The sequence below is a fragment of the Armigeres subalbatus genome, chromosome 1 (assembly GCF_024139115.2).
Source record: "Armigeres subalbatus isolate Guangzhou_Male chromosome 1, GZ_Asu_2, whole genome shotgun sequence".
NCBI lineage: Eukaryota > Metazoa > Arthropoda > Insecta > Diptera > Culicidae > Armigeres > Armigeres subalbatus.
Window position 1 is genome coordinate 241,794,940 of NC_085139.1, and position 20,453 is coordinate 241,815,392.

General features: G+C 40.1%; 1 protein-coding gene across 3 annotated transcripts in view; it reads left to right on the plus strand.

The window, feature by feature from the left end:
• Positions 1–20,453, plus strand: part of LOC134212120 (cytochrome P450 4c3-like) — a 76,185-nt gene that overhangs the window by 38,576 nt on the left and 17,156 nt on the right. The window contains exon 1 of one of the 3 annotated variants that reach the window (XM_062689677.1): positions 13,143–13,761. The exons of the other annotated variants lie outside the window; for them this stretch is intronic. Coding sequence (XP_062545661.1) covers positions 13,497–13,761 — 265 coding nt within the window. The 5' untranslated portion in view covers positions 13,143–13,496. Of the gene's footprint in view, positions 1–13,142; positions 13,762–20,453 lie in introns of those variants that run through there. 3 annotated transcript variants of the gene reach the window in all.

The following is a 20,453-nucleotide window of genomic DNA, read 5'->3' on the forward strand; positions in this document are numbered from 1 at the left end:
CATTCCACTTCATTTTGGTACAAGTATGCATAGAGCGGCAAATTAGAATGGTATCAAGAATACTAAATTACCAATATATTCCATTATGGCGCTATGGTGTCACAAAAGGTAAGCAAAGTAGTAAAGAGACATTCCGAGAGGTGTCTCAACGTACGATGTAATATGCAACAGATCATGTCGAAATAAGGTAGTTGTAGGTAGGTAGGTAGATAGGTAGGCTCTTATATCAATAACATTTGCAAATTGAACAATTTTGGGTTAATATGTGTCGTTTTGAGCACTGCTGAAAAATCTCAAAAATTTTTTGTTACTAATTTGGGTGCAAGGAACGAATTCGAGGAGTGGTAATTCTAATATGCTAGAAATCGTGTTTTGATTGCTGAGTTTGGAAATAAAGTTTTGAAAATGTAATTCAAATAGTTGACAACTGTTAAATTTGTGTAATTTTTCGATTAAAGGCTCCCCAAACACACGCGATGCGACAGTCGCTTGGCGACAGCGATTCTGTCGCCGTTGGTATGGAAGCGAAAATAGAACATTGCCTGCAGCGACCAAACGATAGAATCGTGGCGACTAGTTGTCGCCGTCGCGGCGATGAAATCGCTTAGGTCTTTTTTTTTTTTTTTTTTTACAAGGGAGAATGCATTTACACACTAACCCAGTACACGTGCATTGTAGTTGCCAAACTACCACACGGAAGTGTACTGGAGTGTCGGACTCGACCATACCGGTAATACCGACTAAACTCCCTTGGGCTCCACCATCGTTTCCCCCAGGAACTACCTCGCAGTACTACTTCTAAGCGTACTCACTCATTATCGCTCACACAGGCACTCGTCCCACGCGAGACTGACTTGGGTGCTCGCACCCCATTCACTCCATTTGAGTCTTACTTGGATGCTCTCCCGGACGCTCCGCTGCCATGCCTCGAGGTGTCAATAGCGGTAACTGCCTGGGCCTACAGATATTGCGCTACGACACTCTGCCTCAGCACGAGCAGATCAATCACACCACTGCCGAAGCAGACCATACGCTACCCTGCCGAAGCAGGGACACTCCCCATGCACCACATGTGCACAACTGTAGGTGTGTGGGTACAACCCACTGCTACCCTGCCGCCGAAGCAGCTTCTCCAAAGACCATTCGCTCCATGTGACCCTTTTCGGGTGCTCACTCTAACACTCCACTGCAATTCCTCGAGGTGTCGATGGGATACCTCGACTCCTGCCTCAGCATGTGCGGCACACAGTCGCTTTGATAGAGTCCGCTTACGGGCACTTGTGGTTTTTTGGGAGGGATTTTAGCAGAGCCCACTGCTAAATCCCACCACGCCCTAGGCAGTTCTCCCTGACTCGCAGACAGCTGGGGAGGGGTCGTCAAGCCCTTGGACATCATGCTGTTCCTGCTGTCCCTGCTGCCCCGAAATCGCTTAGGTCTGGGGGAGCCTTAATGCACCCCTTGACTTTCGCTTTTGGGCCTTTTGAGACGCAAGATGCTGTCCGTTGCGTAATGTGGAGAGATTCACGAAGTTAAGTGTTAATCTACTATACATATCTGATGGTATTAAGGCTGTGAACCATTCCACCGATTCGTTCAACTTTTAGTTAAAATTTGACAGTTCGATGGTTATTTCGCCGTGGTTAGAAATAGCCCTGCTCCGGAGCATGGTTAGATTTGACAGTTCGATAGTTAAACTTTGTTCGCAAGAAAATTGGCGCCAAATCCATTTCGTTCCGAATAACTATCAATCTATCAAAACTCAAATGGGTCGGCTTCGGAGTAAAATTTTAACCACGATGGGAAAATAACCATCGAAGTGTCAAATTTTAACTAAAAGTTAAACGAATCGGTGGAATGGTTCACAGCCTAAAATCGTTTTTTTATATAACGCACTTCAAGTGAAAATAGTCATAATTCTAGTGATAAAAAATGACATCTCACGTGTATTTGACACTAATTCAGTTCAAGGTCGTGCGGATTTAAGTTCATGACGCGGATCTGGTTTTGGCCGGCATGGAAAATATTTCAAGGTCCCGTCGTAACAAACCTGAATGAATATATAAAAAATATTATACGAGGTTACCGCTCCATGAATTCATAAATTGATGCGAATGTTATTGATATAGGAGCATGGTATTAAGAATGAAATTACTAAATAAAAGCATTTATTTGTTGTTTATAACAATTTTATTCATTAAATAAGGTGGTTTGAAGTATTATCTTTATTTATTATATTTACTTTTAGCCATATTTTTAAACCCCTATACCAGCGGTTCTCAACCTGGCGTACATGTACCCCTGGGGGTACCTTCGTTGGTCCCAGGGGTACCTCGGACACAAAGGCGTAATGGCGGATGTAGAACAGTTTCAATAAAAACTTATTGATACAGTTTTTATAAGCATAGTGTATGAAGGGATGGCACATTGTATGGGACAAAAGATCAAAAGGGCAAGACGTCGAATCAATTGATAATTTTCAATGTAATCTACCTGATCGGGACAAAATGATGAATAATACGGTAAGAATATGCTTCTGTACTGAAATTTTGAATTTTAAGGTTCGGAAGTCTATATTTTGGAGACATGAAAGCAACGAAAAGCTCAGTAGCTTCGTTGTAAGAGCTTTGGAAGCCTCGGAAGCCTCCTTTCAAGAGGCTCGGAAGCCTAGTTTCAAGAGGCTCGGAAGCCTCCTTTCAAGAGGCTCGGAAGCCTCCTTTCAAGAGGCTCGGAAGCCTCCTTTCAAGAGGCTCGGAAGCCTCCTTTCAAGAGGCTCGGAAGCCTCCTTTCAAGAGGCTCGGAAGCCTCCTTTCAAGAGGCTCGGAAGCCTCCTTTCAAGAGGCCCGGAAGCCTCCGAAATTTCCGAAATTTCCTCTTTATTGTAGGAAGCTTGATGTATAAACTTAATTAGAATTGGAAAGTTTCAGGTCCGTTTTTCTTATATCTTATAAGTTAAACTTATTGAGAGGGGGTACCTCAAAGAATGCAAAAGTTCGAAGGGGTACCTCTCAGAGAAAAGGTTGAGAACCGCTGCCCTATACCGTAAAAATAATAAATTAACGATTTTCTACTATTCGAAAAATACTGTAGAAATGATCAATTAAGAGTCGAAATACATATACATATCTTTATACGAAAATACATTGACAAAACTAGAGAATATACAAGGCTCATATTATTTGAATTAACACATTAAAGGAAAGATCCATTAATTACGTAATGGATAAATTGGGCATTTTCAACCCCCCCCTTCCCCTATGTCACACTTTTTGTATGAAACATCTGAAAATTTTGTATGGATCGTCACACTTCGACCAACCCCCTTCCCCCCTTAAGCTTTACGTAATGTGTGGACGCTCCATACTGTTAAATTTAGCCAGCTTCGAAAATGATTTTGGTCTTTTTTTGTAAAAGTGCTAAACATTAAAAGCCGGCATCTTTAGTTCTCATGCTGCACTGCACGAACAGGTATAAAATAATAATATGCTTACGGCATGATACAATCATTTAGTTCAAATTTGACTCATTTATAATGACTATTTATTTAATAAAATACTTGATATAAAACATTTTAGAGTAAAAACAATTGGCTATACAATCACATTTTAAAACTCGGCTTCTGAAAAAATGAGTAAAACTTGAACCACAGACAAAAAAACATAATACATTGAACATTCATTCATCAAATCCATCGTCGTTCAAACACTAACGACATCTGTTGACTTCAGCTAGCTGGGCTAATCACGAACTAGGTAGCGGTAGTGAGCAAACGTCAAAATAGAGTAAATTCGATGCACACGCCACTAGTGATCGATTGGTCAACTAATGATTATTTGAATTGACCAGTAAATCAGTGAACGATGTAAATTTGTCGAGTGTTATGTCTGTTTGTCTGTGCTTGATTTAAATGATCGAACCACGTCTGGTGGTACAGAAATTTATTGGAAAATTTAAATAATATTGAAGGCTTTGACTATAACGCATGTCCCTTCTAGCTATTTTTATGTTCGTAGTCGTACGCACCCCAAACACAAACACACACCAAAATACAAACACACAACTAAACACAAACACGCACCAAAAACATGAACACCTAACTAAACACAAACACGCAAATGAACACAAACACGCACCCAAAACTCAAACACGCAACTAAACACAAACACGCACCAAAATACAAACACGCAACTAAACATAAACACGCAACTAAACACAAACACGCACCCAAAACATAAACACACAACTCAACACAAACACACACCCAAAACATAAACACAAACACGCACCAAAATACAAACACGCAACTAAACACAAACGCGCACCCAAAACATAAACACGCAACTAAACACAAGCACGCACCTAAACACAAACACGCACCCAAAACTCAAACACGCACCCAAAACATAAACACACAACTAAACACAAACACGCAACTAAAGACAAGCACGCACAAAAATACAAATACGCACCTAAACACAAACACGCACCCAAAACATAAACACACAACTAAACACAAACACACAGCTAAACACAAACACGCACCTAAATACAAACACGCAACTAAACACAAACACGCACCTAAATACAAACACGCATCTAAACACAAGCACGCACCCAAAACATGAACACGCATATAAACACAAACACGCATCTAAATACAAACACGCGCCTAAATAGAAACACGCACCCAAAACACAAACACGCACCAAAATACAAACACGCAACTAAACACAAACACGCACCTAAAACATAAACACACAACTCAACACAAACACACACCCAAAACATAAACACAAACACGCACCAAAATACAAACACGCAACTAAACACAAACGCGCACTCAAAACATAAACACGCACCCAAAACATGAACACGCACCTAAACACAAACACGCACCCAAAACATAAACACACAACTAAACACAAACGCAACTAAAGACAAGCACGCACCTAAATACAAACACGCACCAAAATACAAACACGCACCTGAACACAAACAGGCACCTAAGCCCAAACACGCACCCAAAACATAAACACACAACTAAACACAAACACGCACCTAAATACAAACACGCAACTAAACACAAACACGCATCTAAACACAAACACGCACCCAAAACATGAACACGCATATAAACACAAACACGCATCTAAATACAAACACGCGCCTAAATAGAAACACGCACCCAAAACACAAACACGCACCAAAATACAAACACGCAACTAAACACAAACACGCACCCAAAACATAAACACGCAACTAAACTCAAGCACACACCTAAACACAAACACGCACCTCAACACAAACCTGTACACGTATATTTCATGATCTTCAATTGACTTAGGAAATTCGCATTTTCAATTATTGTTACCTTACCTTACAGTATGGGCCCTCCTTAGCCGTGCGGTAAGACGCGCAGGCTACAAAGCAAGACCATGCTGAGGGTGGCTGGGTTCGATTCCCGGTGCCGGTCTAGGCAATTTTCGGATTGGAAATTGTCTCGACTTCCCTGGGCATAAAAGTATCATCGTGTTAGCCTCATGATATACGAATGCAAAAATGGTATCTTGGCTAAGAATCCTCGCAGTTAATAACTGTGGAAGTGCTTAATGAACACTAAGCTGCGAGGCGGCTCTGTCCCAGTGTAGGGATGTAATGCCAATAAGAAAGAAGAACCTTACAGTATATTTTTTAATATACCTATTTCCTCACTTACTCACCAAAAAAATCGAATGAGTAGTTTTACTCACTCATGCGTGAGTTTACTCACGCGTGAGTGCTCACCATACCTGTGAGTACTCACGCGTGAGTAGAACTGGTTCAACTCATATGAGTGAGTGAGTGAGGATGGAACGAACCATGCTCACTCATTTCCCAACACTGCGTGAAGGTAAGGCGCGTACCCCAAACACCACCGTATGGGCTGCGGATCCGGCGACTGACGAGGGTTTGGTGGGGGGCTGGGAATCGAACCCATTACCATTCGCTTATAAGGCGAACGTGTAGCCAACTACGCTACGGGACCCCCTACCCAAAAACGGTTATACGTTGTGAAATTACTGTACGAAAACATTAATCGTGGGGAGAGACAATAGGAAAAAGCATGTGCTGACTGTCATCTGCTTGGCGTGACTGCTGCTGCGGCTGCCGTGGTTTTGTTTTTATTTTTTTTGCATGGAAGCATGAATGGTAAAAATAAATGTCAACCATTCCCGTCCCTGGGTGGGGTTCGACGAGCCGGTTGGTTTGCAGGCGGGACCGTAGGCGGCTTCACGAAGTGGACAGCCGGCGGGACCGTAGGTGCTTACCACAAGGACGGTAGATTTGCGATTCTTCGAGGCGGCGGCTTCTTCTCGTTGGTTGGGCTGCCGTCAACGCCAGATTTCGGCTTCGCGAAGTGAACAGCCAACGTGGCCGAAAGGTTGAACACGATGACGAGGGCTTTGCTACTTGTCGAGGCTTCTTCTCGGCGGGTCTTCAAGGCGGCTTCTTCTCGTTGGTTTGGCTACCGGCGATGCTGGATTCTGGCTTCGCGAAGTGAACAGCCAACGTGGCCGAAAGGTTGAACACGATGACGAGGGCTTTGCTACTTGTCGAGGCTTCTTCTCGGCGGAACCCGATCGTTGCTTCGTGGCGAGAACAACCGTCGGCCGTCGGGGCCGCAGTTGGACAAGCACGAGGACGAGGGTTCTGCAATTTGCCAACGATTCTGCTTCTCGGGATGGCTTTCGGCGGTACCGAGGCTTCTTCTTCTCAACGGGTTTGCTGTCGACGGGACCGGATCGTGGCTTCGTGGAGAAAACTGCTGGCGTGGCCGTAGTTATAAAACTCGAGAACGAGGGCTTTCTACTCGCCAAGGTTCTTCTTGGCGGGTCCGGATCGTAGGTTCGCAGAGGAAACAGCCGGCGTGGCCGCAATAGACAATCAAGTGGCGTTCGCCTCGCGTGTGTTTGGGGGAGCCATCATAGCAACGGAACCGTCAATGGTACGGGGTAGATCGAATTGAGACTTAGGAATATATCCTGTTTCCTTAAAGTAATCCCGCCTTCAAAGTCTTTAGAGTTGCACAATGTATCCAGCTTTTCACCATTGCTATTTCGACTGTACAAAAGAATACTCATCTATTATTTTCTGAATAAATGAATTAAAGCACCGAAATCTCTTCAAATATATTTTTTTAGATTATGTAGTTATGGTCCATGTCACTATAAATGATGTAAGTGGCTCCATTTGTGCTGTAATTGCTTATTTGGAATATTTAATAAATAAAGATTTATCTTAAATATAAACATTTTGAAGTGAATACAATACTAGGTCTTTCATTTTAACTATTTCCAGGCTATTTGTTTGAAAATTTCATGATAACTAGTTAAATTCATAGTAGGGCCGGCTAATGTCTGAGAAAGCCAAGCACTACACCGGGGAACCAGAAGTTTTGGAGCCACTTTCTTTGTAAAAGACAAGCTTCAACTTATTTACGGCTTTCCACAACATCTGTAAACTTTCTATATTCGTATCATACACATTGCATTTTTTCTTTTCGTAATTAAAGTAAAACAAAAAACTTAAAGGTTCAGCCCAATCGGGTTGTACGTTAAGGTGACGTTGAACTACGTAGCTGTATGTAATATACAGGTTTTCGGCTATTCTGTGCAATGAGACCAAAGCAAGCGTTTTTAAGCCCAGCCTGAATCTGCTTTCGTTGTTTATCCTATGCTCCTGAGATTGAGTGAGCATAACTGGTGATGTATATAATTTTTGGGCTAACATTTGAAAATGAAGATAAAAATAAAAATTACAAATAATCGAGCATGAACAACACTCTCAAGCGTTCACATATCCAAATTACCAATTGATAAAAACTCGCTAGAGAGTAAGAATCGTTCGATAATTGTATCTCGATTAAAAGCATTGGTAACAATGCCAAACATCCGATTGAACTTCATTGTTGACATACGCTAGGAGAAGAATGAATTCTGTCATCAAAAGAGAAGTAGAATCATGAAAAAAATGTCACAGCGAGGTATTGGATGCAGCTCTCAAAATTATTTTCAAAATTAAAAAATAATATTTATTTACAAATAATTTATAGCATGAGATTAGAATTTTGATTTTCTACATCATACATATATTAATTTGATTGTTAATGATAATGAAGTTCTTTCTTGAAATGATTACGGAAATGGTACTACTTTTAATGTTTATTAAATTTCTAATCCCTCTTTAGCCGTGCGGTAAGACGCGTGGCTACAAAGCAAGACCATGCTGAGGGTGGCTGGGTTCGATTCCCGGTGCCGGTCTAGGCAATTTTCGGATTGGAAATTGTCTCGACTTCCCTGGGCATAAAAGTATCATCGTGTTAGCCTCATGATATACGAATGCAAAAATGGTAACCTGGCTTAGAAACCTCGCAGTTAATAACTGTGGAAGTGCTTAATGAACACTAAGCTGCGAGGCGGCTCTGTCCCAGTGTGGGGATGTAATGCCAATAAGAAGAAGAAGAAGAAATGTCTAATCCCGCCTGATAAATCATTTTCAAAAAAGTCTCTGTTTGTAATTTTTAAAATTATTTTCAATTCCATTGGCTATACCTTGCCGTGTTAAATTTCAGTGCTTCTACTTTTCCTCTGATGACAGCGTTCATCCACTTCTCCTCGCGTATTGAATTGGTATTAATTAGGTTTACATTTCTAGACCAACATTTGAAAAGGGCGTAACAGCCAAAATTTATTCCTCCTTTTTCTTCGTCTGCATATATAGCTATATATATGGACAAAGAATCAGAAGGAATGAATTTTTGCTGTCACGCCCTTTTCAAATGTTGGTCTAGATTTAAATGATAATCGATTACACAATTTGAAAAGCACAAGCCTGGCTGATAGTGTACAGCTGCAACCATCACCGATGCTATAGAGCAGAGCTTCCCAAACTTTTGGGTATGTGACCTACCTAGCAAAATTCTATATGTCTCGCGACCCACCTATGAGAAAATGCATTTTACCAAGTAGTATAAGGCATTAATTGAATCTGAATGTCATCTGTTTCGGCTTCTTGCACATAAAAATATTCACGTTACCTTACATGTACAAATGTAAAAAATGAGAAACATGATATTGTTTGTCAAAATGTAAGCGTTTTTATTTTACTTCATTAAGGGGACAGCTTTTAGGCATAAATGTTTTCTAAAATAGCATGTGATGAATATATAAAATGAAATGCGGTTTGAACTTGAAATTATGTTCTTGAAAAAAAATGATCAAAAGGTTCGGCTTTCGAGCAGCAATTAATATTCTACGCGACCCACCAACAATCCGCTCGCGACCCCCCTGGGGGTCGGGACCCACAGTTTGGGAAACCATGCTATAGAGACTTACCACCCGTCGCTAAGTCAGTCTAAACCCCTGGTGGCTCATTACAGAAAAACCCATTGCGAAAGATGGGGCAGAAACGAGCCAAAGAAAGTTTACCAGAACGCATTCACTGCAGCAGCGAAGAAGATTCCGAGCCCCTCTACTGGCATCAACAGACGTAAGCAAGAAGCTACCGTCAAACGCCCCCAAGGAAAACGCACGTTTAAGGTCACTCCTGACGGAATCCAAGATTAAAAGTGCTCGCGTTTTCGGGGGCACACCACTCGATTCAGAGGCGGCGCACAACTGTCATTTTTGTTAATTTAGCTTTGCTGCGTCGCAGCATGCGTGAAATAATAAGAATGACAGTTGTGCGTTGCTTCCGTATCGAGTGGTGTGCCCCCGAAAACGCGAGCACTTTTAATATTGGATTCCGTCAGGAGTGACCTTAAGTTAGCATACACTAACTGCACCAGCTAAAAGCCCTGCAATGGCGGACTTAAAAAATCATTCAATGAATAACTAAAGAAATGCTAATAAATTACTAAGTTGAAAAGCAGGCCAAGTTCTAGTTGGAGCGTAGTGCTATGGAAGAAGAAGCTTGCGATGCACTTACGAGATTGACTGATTCACCGAAACCAAATGTTAAACTGTTAGCAAGTTTTAAATAGTAAATATTATCTTACATAGATATTGTAACACACTAGAGTCGGTTTTTTCGCGGAAGATATGGGCCGCGTAAATTAAAACAACGTAAAAAACCGCGTAAATCCCAAAGTATGTCTGAAGGAACCGAGGAAATCCAGAAATTCGCGTGAAAAAAAAATCGCATAAAAAACCATTCCTGTAAAAATAACCGCGTAACAAACGACTTCAGTGTACATCGGGTATGAAGCGTTGGCTCTTCCTTGATCGAATGGTCCAAGAAAATTGAAAATCCTTCGAGAAACGGCTGAGATATTAACGATCAAAGTCTATCATATTTTCGTGACGATTTTCAATTTTTTGCAATCGTAAAGTGTACCCCAATATAGAAAAGACAGACGTAGTTCTACGTCAAAAAAAGCTTCTTGATTCACCGAGTGGTGATACTGCCTTTCTCGCATTTAGCCAAGACACCAACCTTATATGGCGCTTATATAGTTCGATTCCATTTTCTTAATAACTTTTAAACGCAATGGTCGATCGTTATCAAATTCAATAGTGATCAACAAAGCTTTGTTCCCTGTCGAATGCAACTTGTTGCGAGAAAATCGGTTAAGAATTACTATATGAAAAAGTGGTTACTGTTTTTCGGTTTTCGTGTACACACACACATACACACGGACAGACAGGCATTTGTTCAGTTCGACAAGCTGAGTCGATTGGTATATAACATCATGGGTCTCCGAGACTTCTATAAAAAGTTCGATTTTGGAGTGAAATGATAGCCTTTCGGTACAACTTTGTTGTACGAGAAAGGCAAAACGAGAAAGGCTTCTCTATTTTGTATTTAAGAATTTTTTGAATAGTTCGTTATTTTCAATGACGACGTACACACTAATATCTTTTAAAGGTTGCATGGATCGCATCACTTACCAATGTGAATCCCGATCTATGCAACTACTTAGCTCATCCACCTATCATAAATCCATTGTGCGGTCATCAAGCTCAAGCTCAATGATGGCAATGCATAGTGATTAATGCAAAAACATGCAAAATTATAAAAACAATGCGATCTATTCCCCTACAGTGCTTTTTTGACCTTCCTTATGTGATTTTTTTCAATACATTTTACGATGCACGAAAAAGGCATCATCGCCGCTAGGTGTATTAATCTGTTTTTTTTTGTCACATTTTACCGGACCGATTCCGTTGACCAATTGGTGTGAGCGAAATCAAAGAGAAAAAATTGATTTGTAAAATCAAACAAGGCCGGGAACGTACAGCTAGTACATTAAATAAAAAGCATAGCCCCAAACAATAACAATAACTCTCTCGTGATACGTTTAATACAAAAACTCGAAAGAAATGCATTGGTCTATTTATAGACTATCTGAAGCATAACCTGACCATCGACACCAAATCAATTCTTAATATGCGCAAAGTGAAACCGCATTGAAACCCTTCGAAACAAACGCAGCGTCAGTTTCTTCCGCTGCGAAGACGTCAATCACTATCTAATGGAAAACGGCCTACATTAAACATAAATAAATACTGAAAAGAGACCTTGCGCCCGATGCCGTGAAGTGAACCAAATCGGCATGAATTGGTTGAAAAATTAATTTCCGAATGGTCTAGGAAACGTGCGAGCGGACTCGCTCCAACACGCTGCGCTGCATTGCTGCAGTTTGGAGAACCTTCCCCTGTCGGGTCGGCGCGTGGAGTTTGAAAACATTCTGTGAAAGCCGTTTGCTTTGGATATACCGCCAGAAGGGATAATCTAGAGCTAGAGCACCATTTGTTTGCTATAGTCAGGCGGATGAAATAAGCGGATCCGATCCATAGATTTTTCTGACACTTTTTCCTTGAATTTATGTTGTTTCGAATTCCACAAAAGACAGCCGGAGTCCATCTCATCATTCTATCTGCCTGACTACAGTGATGCAACTATGGGAACAAGCGTTTCGAACTAACCGACTATGAATGCTTTTTAGCCAAATCGATAGACGTCGATGACAATTGACCGACAAAGACACATTTTAACGATTCCAATCATGCGTCATAGATTTACGTCGTGTTACGGCTACCGGTTGGGCCGCATTCGAAGACGGTTCTGCATCGCATTTCGGCAGCAGCAGCAGCAGCGGATAACCCTGACCAAGCCCAATCTGTGCAATGTTTGGCCTTCACCGTGTCGGTTTCTTGTCAACTGCGCTAAACTACGGTCGCGTAACAACACACGTGATGATAGGGTCCAAACATCTTCGGGTGAGAGCTATCCAATGGCAGACAAGGCGGAGATGGGCCAGTGGAACGATTTATTGAATCGACTACCGACGCGACGACGTAATGAAATGGCAGAGATCCAAACGATGGGCCTCGCGTGACTTTTGTGGGCTTTGATAGAGATAAGAATGCAAATTTATCTCATAGGCATTTGGTCAAATTACCATCCTATTAAACGTAGTCAATTAGGATTTCGCAGACAGAAACCGAGGTGGTTGGGAAACAAACCTTTGACGACTTTTATTTTGCAAAACATGTTTTCGCAAATTTGACTCCATTAATGAGAATTATTCAAATCATATTACAAATCTCATTTATCATGGGATTTTCAAAAAGTTGCTTGTTTTCATTGTAGAGTTGTAAGAAGTTTGTTAGTAGTCTCCAGTTAATTTTTCAATTTTGCATAAGAAACAAATACCAGATTTACCAAGCAGCAACATGTTTGGAAACATGGTTGCTAATAGTAAAATAATAACCTAATTAACAGCAGGAAAATGTAGTAGCGAACGCTGTTGATGTTGTTATTAATAGCGCGAATGTCATCAGATAAATCAACACGATGTCAATGAATTTTCTAATCAAGATCGATTTCCCTTTTGTACACAAGATAGCATTGTTTGTGTGCATCGACTTTCTGTCACCTTAGATTGCCATTTTCTCGCCATAAAACCTCATTAGAGCGTTCCAATCCCAATTCATTTACTCATGACCGTAAAGTACTACGTCAATTCGTACCAAAACAATCACCTCCTGACACAGTTCGCCCAAACTGGAGCTGCTTTTAATCATTCCGCCAGCCGGCTCTCTACCCCGCGCAAAAGTTCGCCATGCCTGGCATCCATTGACAAAAAATTTGGTCGGACGCGGTCCAATCACCACCGCATCAAGTTGCCGTGACTAACGCCCAACGGACGGATGGGGGGAGCCTTGCAGGTCCAAACGCAGGTACCGCGTCGTCAGAGATCCGAGAAGATCACCGTTTGGAGGCTTTCCTAGCCGCGTGCGCCAGCTTCTAACGTTCAGTTCCGATCCGAACATTGCCGCGTGCGCGTAACAATCGGCGAAGCGTGTGGCCGAAAGGGGAGCGACCTGTGACAAAATAGAAGATGTGATAACTGAAATAAAATTATTACGAACGAAAATAATTCAACTAGTGAAAATATAAAAAAAATAATTGAAGAAAGTGACAACAGGCACAGTTATGAGTGATACATGAATTAGATGCATGAAGTGGCACAGTTAGATAAAATAAACTCACTTACGATGGATGCGTATCAGAAGAATTACAATGTGGCAGCAGCAGTAGCAAGTGTATTCAACGTTCTATCGCCGGTTACGATTGTAATATTGGTGATTATCTTCAGTGCAACATTCACCTACAAGAGGAAACGGGCACGGCTGGTTTACCACATCAACAGGCTTCCAGGACCATTTACGCTACCCATCATAGGAAATGGATTGCACGTCACGCTGGGTTGTAAGGATGGTATGTTTCTTGTTTATCAATTTCAGTGGAGACCTTTTCGCTCTAAAAACAAACTTTTTATAGAAGGCCCGGACACCCATAGTGTTATATATTCGATAGCATATATTCGACGAATTGAGGTGATGTCTGTGTGTGTGTATGTATGTGTATGCCTGTGCGCAAAACTCGCCAAAAAAAACTCACTCATTTTTTGGCACTTATCCTTAACCGATCGCAACAAGTTGCATTCGACGCAGAATCCTGTCGCATTGTTTCGTATTGAAAATTGGCCATAACGGACTATGGGCTTAAAAGTTATGGCCAAAATACTATTTTTATAAGACACGAGAAAAGCTCTATCACCGCGAGGTGGATTAAACTGGGTTTCAAAGTTTAAATTAGAATAAAATGAGCTCAAAACGATAGTGTTGTTCGGCCTTTGATGACTCGAACAATATTGTGAAAATAAACAAAAAAGGGGAAAATTTTTATAAAACGTTTTTACACTCAACTAGCGGGTCCGGATTGCAAATTTTAATATAGTTTAATTTTGGCATAGAGGAAATGACGACTTTGGCAGGTTTTGTTTTTTTATTGTCAGGGGGGTTTTTTCTGACCAAATTTTATGAAATCCTGCTACAATATTTTTTGATATGCAAAGAATGTTTAGGCCAAATTTGAGAATAATTGTTTACAGAAAACCCCCCTGACAATAATAGAACAAAACCTGCCAAAGTCGTCATTTCCTCTATGTCAAAATTAAACTGTATTAAGATTTGTAATCCGGATCCGTTAGTTGAGTGTAAAAACGTTTTATAAAAATTCTCATCATTTTTTTTTATTTTCACAATATTGTTCGAGTCTGCGATGGCTGAACAACACTATCGCTTTGAGTTAATTTTATTCTAATTTAAACTTCAAAACTCAGATTAATCCACCTAGCGGTGATGGAGCCTTTCTCGTGAATGAGCCGTCATTTCCCCTATACAAATTTGAGAAACTTTTTGAAATCATTGTATTAAAATCTAACGTCTTTGAATTGATATTTTGATTCCATTACAACAGGGTAGGTCAACAGGGTAATTGTGTTTTGTTATTGATACTTTATCACTTGGTTAAAAGAAAGCAGACTTCACCTTTGAAAATAATGACTACGATAAATAAATCACAGGGATTTTTTTCTCGGCTTCGCAGTCTCTATGCAGTTAAACAACTACTTATTATCCATTTACCGACGTTTCGATGTTATATTACATCTTCTTCAGGGATTTAGAAATGTATAGCTGTTATCGTTTGGAAAGCTCTGTATGAACATAATCCGTCTAAAATTCTGAAAAAGTTGGTGCAAACCCCTACAAAAGTATAAACTAATTTCAATAAGCAGTTCATATTAAGCAAGTATAAAATAGGATTACTTCTGAACATAAAACATTAATCAAGGCTATTATCTGAATTCGGTTATTATCTCTCACTTTTCGGTCAAGGGTCAGTTTGTATCACTAGCTGTGGTGGAAATATTGTGGATGAGGTGTGGATCGCTGTGGGTACAATGATTGCTTTTTCATGGCTATTTGTTTACATGTGTGTTGATTATTGGTTTTATGGTTAATGGTTAACATGTGTGTTTGTCGGGTTTTGATTTTTGTTTTAAAGAGTGTGTAATATGCCTACGCCCTACATACATAGAACTGAGATTGTCAACATCAGATCTCTTATTCACTGTATTCGGAGTGTTAATAATGCTACAAACTTCCAGAACGGGTAAGGCAGATTGCCTTCTGTGATGATCTAAAATTGTTGTTTTTTCCAGGTCGAAATGGTGATCTTCTTCTATGCTGTGCTTCAAAAGGGCCGTCTTCTCCTTCAATCTTTCGAGCTCGTACGTCGTCGATGAATCATGGTTGTTGTTGCGGAGTTTATCAAGTTGATTTATTGTTGAACGATGGTTGTTCAGCCTTTGCTTCAGTAAGGTTGTTGTCAACCCGACATAGCTTGCTCCACAGTACGCATTGCATGGTATGCGATAGATAACATTGCTTCGCATATCAGGAGGAATGGTGTCTTTAAAGTTTGAGAAGATCTTTTTGGTGGTGTTTCCGTATCGTGGAGCAAGTACGACATTGGGTAAAGCATCACCGAGGGATTTCCTCAAACGTTGTCTGAGCTCTTCCACATATAGCATCGGTTTGTAGCTGGGTGAAATTACATTCTCTATGGTGATGTTTGTTTTTCGATTTTGTTGATTGATTCCTCAGAGTTATTTGTGGAGAAAACTCGAACGCGCTGTATGAAATTCACAACAGTATTAATCTTCAAGTGCAAAGGGTGGCCTGACCAGAAATCTAATAGACGACCCGAGGCCATAGGTTTGCTGTACCATTCCGTTCGTATTGTTTGGTCCGTTCGTCGTACAAGTACCATATCCAGAAAAGGTATTTTTCCATTCTGCTCCATTTCATACGTAAACTGTATGTTACTGTTGAAACTGTTGAAAATTTCCAAGACTTCTACCACTTTGTCGGGCGGTAACGCAAGTATTAAATCATCAACGTACTTCTTTAACACTGGTATAGGAAAATCAACTTTGCTAACTACATTGTCCAGAAGTGCTTCCATCACCAGATCTGCAATCGCGGGGGAGAGAGGACTGCCCATTGCAGTGCCGAAAATCTGTTTGTAATACTTTCCCTTATATGAAAAGTAATTACACCCCAGACAGAAGTTCACTATCTCTAGAAACAGATCGAGGTTTATGTTTGTTTTTTCTTTGATATCGTGCCATCTTTGAATGATTATTCCAGGAACCAGATCTCGGGGGATGCACGTGAACAAAGACGTTACATCAAAGGATACCATAATATGATTCTCTGGTAAACGAACCGAGTTTATATAGTGACAGAAGGAGAAAGAATCCTTGATATTATAGTTGCTGTTCATTGAGTCACGTATTATCCCTCCTATGTATTTGGAAAGCATGTAGGTTGGTGCTCCTATGTTGGATACCACTGGTCTCAGCGGTATTTCGGGTTTATGCACTTTGGGTAATCCATAAATCCGAGGACATTGTGCTGTGCTAGTTTTCAGCTGGAATGCTGTTCTGGCATCGATCAGCGAAAGATTCTTAAGTCTCAAAACGATGTATCCAGATGTCGGGTTTTTTCTGACGACTTCGTAGGTATGTTGGTCAGCTAACATCTCTTGCATCTTTCTGTCATACTCCTTCGCATACATCACCACTGTTTGTTTCCCTTTATCCGATTCGACGATAATCACATCAGAGTTCATTTTTATGAAGCTTTGTGTCACCTTGCAAGCATGTGTTATAGAGCGGGATAACATGTCCTGTTGTTTGTCGTCGAAGCCATGAATGAAATTTTGAATGGTATTCACAACTGAACAACGAGTTCTATCTCGGACCTCATTGTCATTCAACGAAATCAGAACATTTTCGACATCTGCTATGATGTGGCTGAATGGTATCTCCTTCAGTGACATGTACGGTAGAGCAAACTTTGGACCAAGGCTAAGAATGATCTCGACCTCCGGTGGGAGTGTTTTGGACGTTGCATTGTGGATTGCCTTCGCATTGGGAGCAATTCTACTGGAGTTGTAATGCTGGGCGGAAGTCGAAAGTAAACGGTCGAACTTACGTTTCGTGACTGCTGTTGTTGTTATTACGTTGTAATTGAAGAAACTTTCTTGAGACGTGAAGAAACTTTCAGATATAGCATCAGGTACGATGTTCACAATTGAGTTTCTATTTGTTAACTGTTCGGCCTGGAGCCTCTTAATTGTATGATACGTTTGGCGGATTTCAATTTGTATTCACGAAGCCTATGTGTTGCATTTGCCGTTTTCGTTCTCTAGAATCGACTGGTAGCCGGCGTTAGTTTATCGATTGGGTAATTTCCGAGATTATTTGGTCACAAAATAGGAGAAGGTTCGTCGCTTAAATGGCGTTGAAGTCATTTTTATGTTTGCATGATTGCATATACATAAGTTAAAATACTTAGTTAATACGATAATCTAAGTTATTACGATATCTGTATGTTTTCATAAGTGTTTTTCAGGCAAAAATGAGCCTCCAAGGGGAAACGGTAGGTAGCGATGTTGAAAACTGTTCACCGCATATAAGCATAACAGCATATGGAGACACATGGTACTTCTGTGCAATGATTCCTCTTGAGACTGAACTTTTTATGCAATTCTCACCTAATCCGTTTAATGAAATAAAATGTACAAGTATGAGCATGGCTTTTGTATGGCAACCTGTATTAAGGGAAACCTGAACCTATAGACCGTTCCGATAATAATAAATACACTTCGTTTATTGAATAATTCAAATTTTTTCAAGTAATCTACTGTTTTATGGTTACATATGGCCTAAAACTTTATTTACTTTCACATAGCATCGAGTATTCGAGAATGATTCGAATATTTGTCATATTATATGTATTTTTACTTCCCATTGTTTTGAGGATTTTGCACATGCTTTTCAGCTATTAGCCAATTTTTTCATAAATATTTCTACTTACTCCATACGATCTGTGTCTGGCACTCATTTAACAAGCATTATGGATTTTAAAAATTCAATAATTGCAATCGAACGAGAATTAGAACCAGTTCCAACCTAAGTGCTGTCAAAGTGTTTTTTTTTATTCGCTCAGGTTGGAACTAGGTTCGCAATAGTTCCAACCCCGAAACTGTCGGGTTCGCACTGTGTTGTTTCACGGTTTCAGACCGGGTTCACCAATACAACTGTACTTCAACTGTCAAAACCACGTGAGTGGGTGGGACTGGGCGGAATGAACAAGCAGAAAGGAGAAACGAAACTGTCTGTTTATTAAAATTTGCGTTGAAAATCTTTTTTTCAGGAATTTTGTGATATTTGTTATTGTAGTTTTAAATTAAATCAATCCGGTACTGTTGTGTAGATTAAGCATATGCGGTATTTCGAAAAATTTCGTTTTCGGTGGTTTGAAACGAAATTCCGCGGAATTTCGCGGAATTTGAGCATGGCGAAATCTGATTTTTGATTTCGTTTCGTTTCGTAAAATTACAAAAAATTCGCTTGAAAAAACTAGCCTATAACGAAATTTAACGGAATTCCACGGAATTTCGAAACAAATTCAAACTTAAACCATACTTTATATTATCAAAAATTTTGGCTGCGCCGCTGAACATAATCGTAAAGTTGTTTTCAAAACTTTAGGTTATACAATATTCCTATTAAGGCTTAATACATAAACTCATTCTTAGTCGACAAATTCGTATTTAGTTTTCTTCTACATGAATGCGGTAACGATCAGGTGGATGCTGGTCATGGGACGGCAGCTAGTCCGGGAGAACAAAAGATATTTTAATTACCAGATAAAGATTGTCGCTTCGGTTCCCTTTGTTCTGCTGTCCGAAACATGTGTGGTACCTAACTGTCAAATCGCATGTGTTTTGCCTTCATTGACAACTAGATCCCGTATCCTCGCCAGCAAAAGATGTTCCGGACAGCGACGACAGCGACAATCTTTATCTGATAACTAAAATATCTTTCAGGAGAACGCGAAGTGAAAAAAATCTACCTCGCGTAGCAGAAATTTGTTCAACCAGTGTGAAATCGATCGCGTTGATGCTGATCACGCCAACTAGTGTGGGAGAACGTAAAGTAATAAAACAAATGTCTGCATCGAAGAGCACAAAATTTTAGTACAGGATCGATCGTGTTGTAGAAGATTATTAAACGAAACACATTGATCTTGCGTTGGATTGATTGAAACACAGTTTTCGTCTTCTTGTTTTCAAAATAACTTCGTAATACATATTTTGTCGCTCACCAAGGGGTTTCACAAGAATTACCTTCTCAACTAACCAACGATACCTTTCCCGTAGCGCTCACGGAGATGCAGAGCATTCCTTGGTCTTTTATAACAATGAGTGTTAAACTAATTTTCCTCTCCTAATCCTAAATTGACTATAAGCACGTGACCAGCATCATTATTTATCATTAATTGGAAACACCGAAGCAAGTATACAATAAGAATAGCTTTTTTGTATCCCAAGCAAATTATTTAATGTGTGAGCTGTGCATATTTGCTGTTTCTCGGCCAATCATGATTAGCAACTACGATGTGTACAGTTAATCAAGCTAATAACCCGAGCAAAGCTTGAGAGCAAAACGATAACTCGTTTTGATGTTGTGAAATCGCCGAATATGATTACTTAATTTGATATCTTTTTGGTCGTTTTAACGGTTAAAATAACAATTTGTATAGCAGAAAAATCTTACTGTGACATCAAATCGAAAACTATTCCTGCTATCGATGAGAGCAGAAACTAAATTTGATATTGGTTCTGATAACAAAATAAGTACACAGTTTGATGTCAGATCATACAATTTAGAAATCAACAGCAAAATGAGATCAAAATATGTAATCAATCATGATGATTCATATTTGAAAACAAATTATGATTTCAATTTGATGTCAAAATCAAAATGTGTTTTCTATATGCTCTCATCATGTTTTCACACTTTGCTCGGGAAGCTCTTCTTTGACTAATTGCATGTAAGTAGAGCCGTAGCGTGGCCTGCTAGCGCCCTTAGCGAAACCATGATTTGGCGCCCCTCTTTTGATTATAAAAATGGGAAAATTTAACAACAATTTGACAATTTGAAATGCATGAACAGTAAAATTAGAAGGTTAGTGGTTTAAAGATGCTTT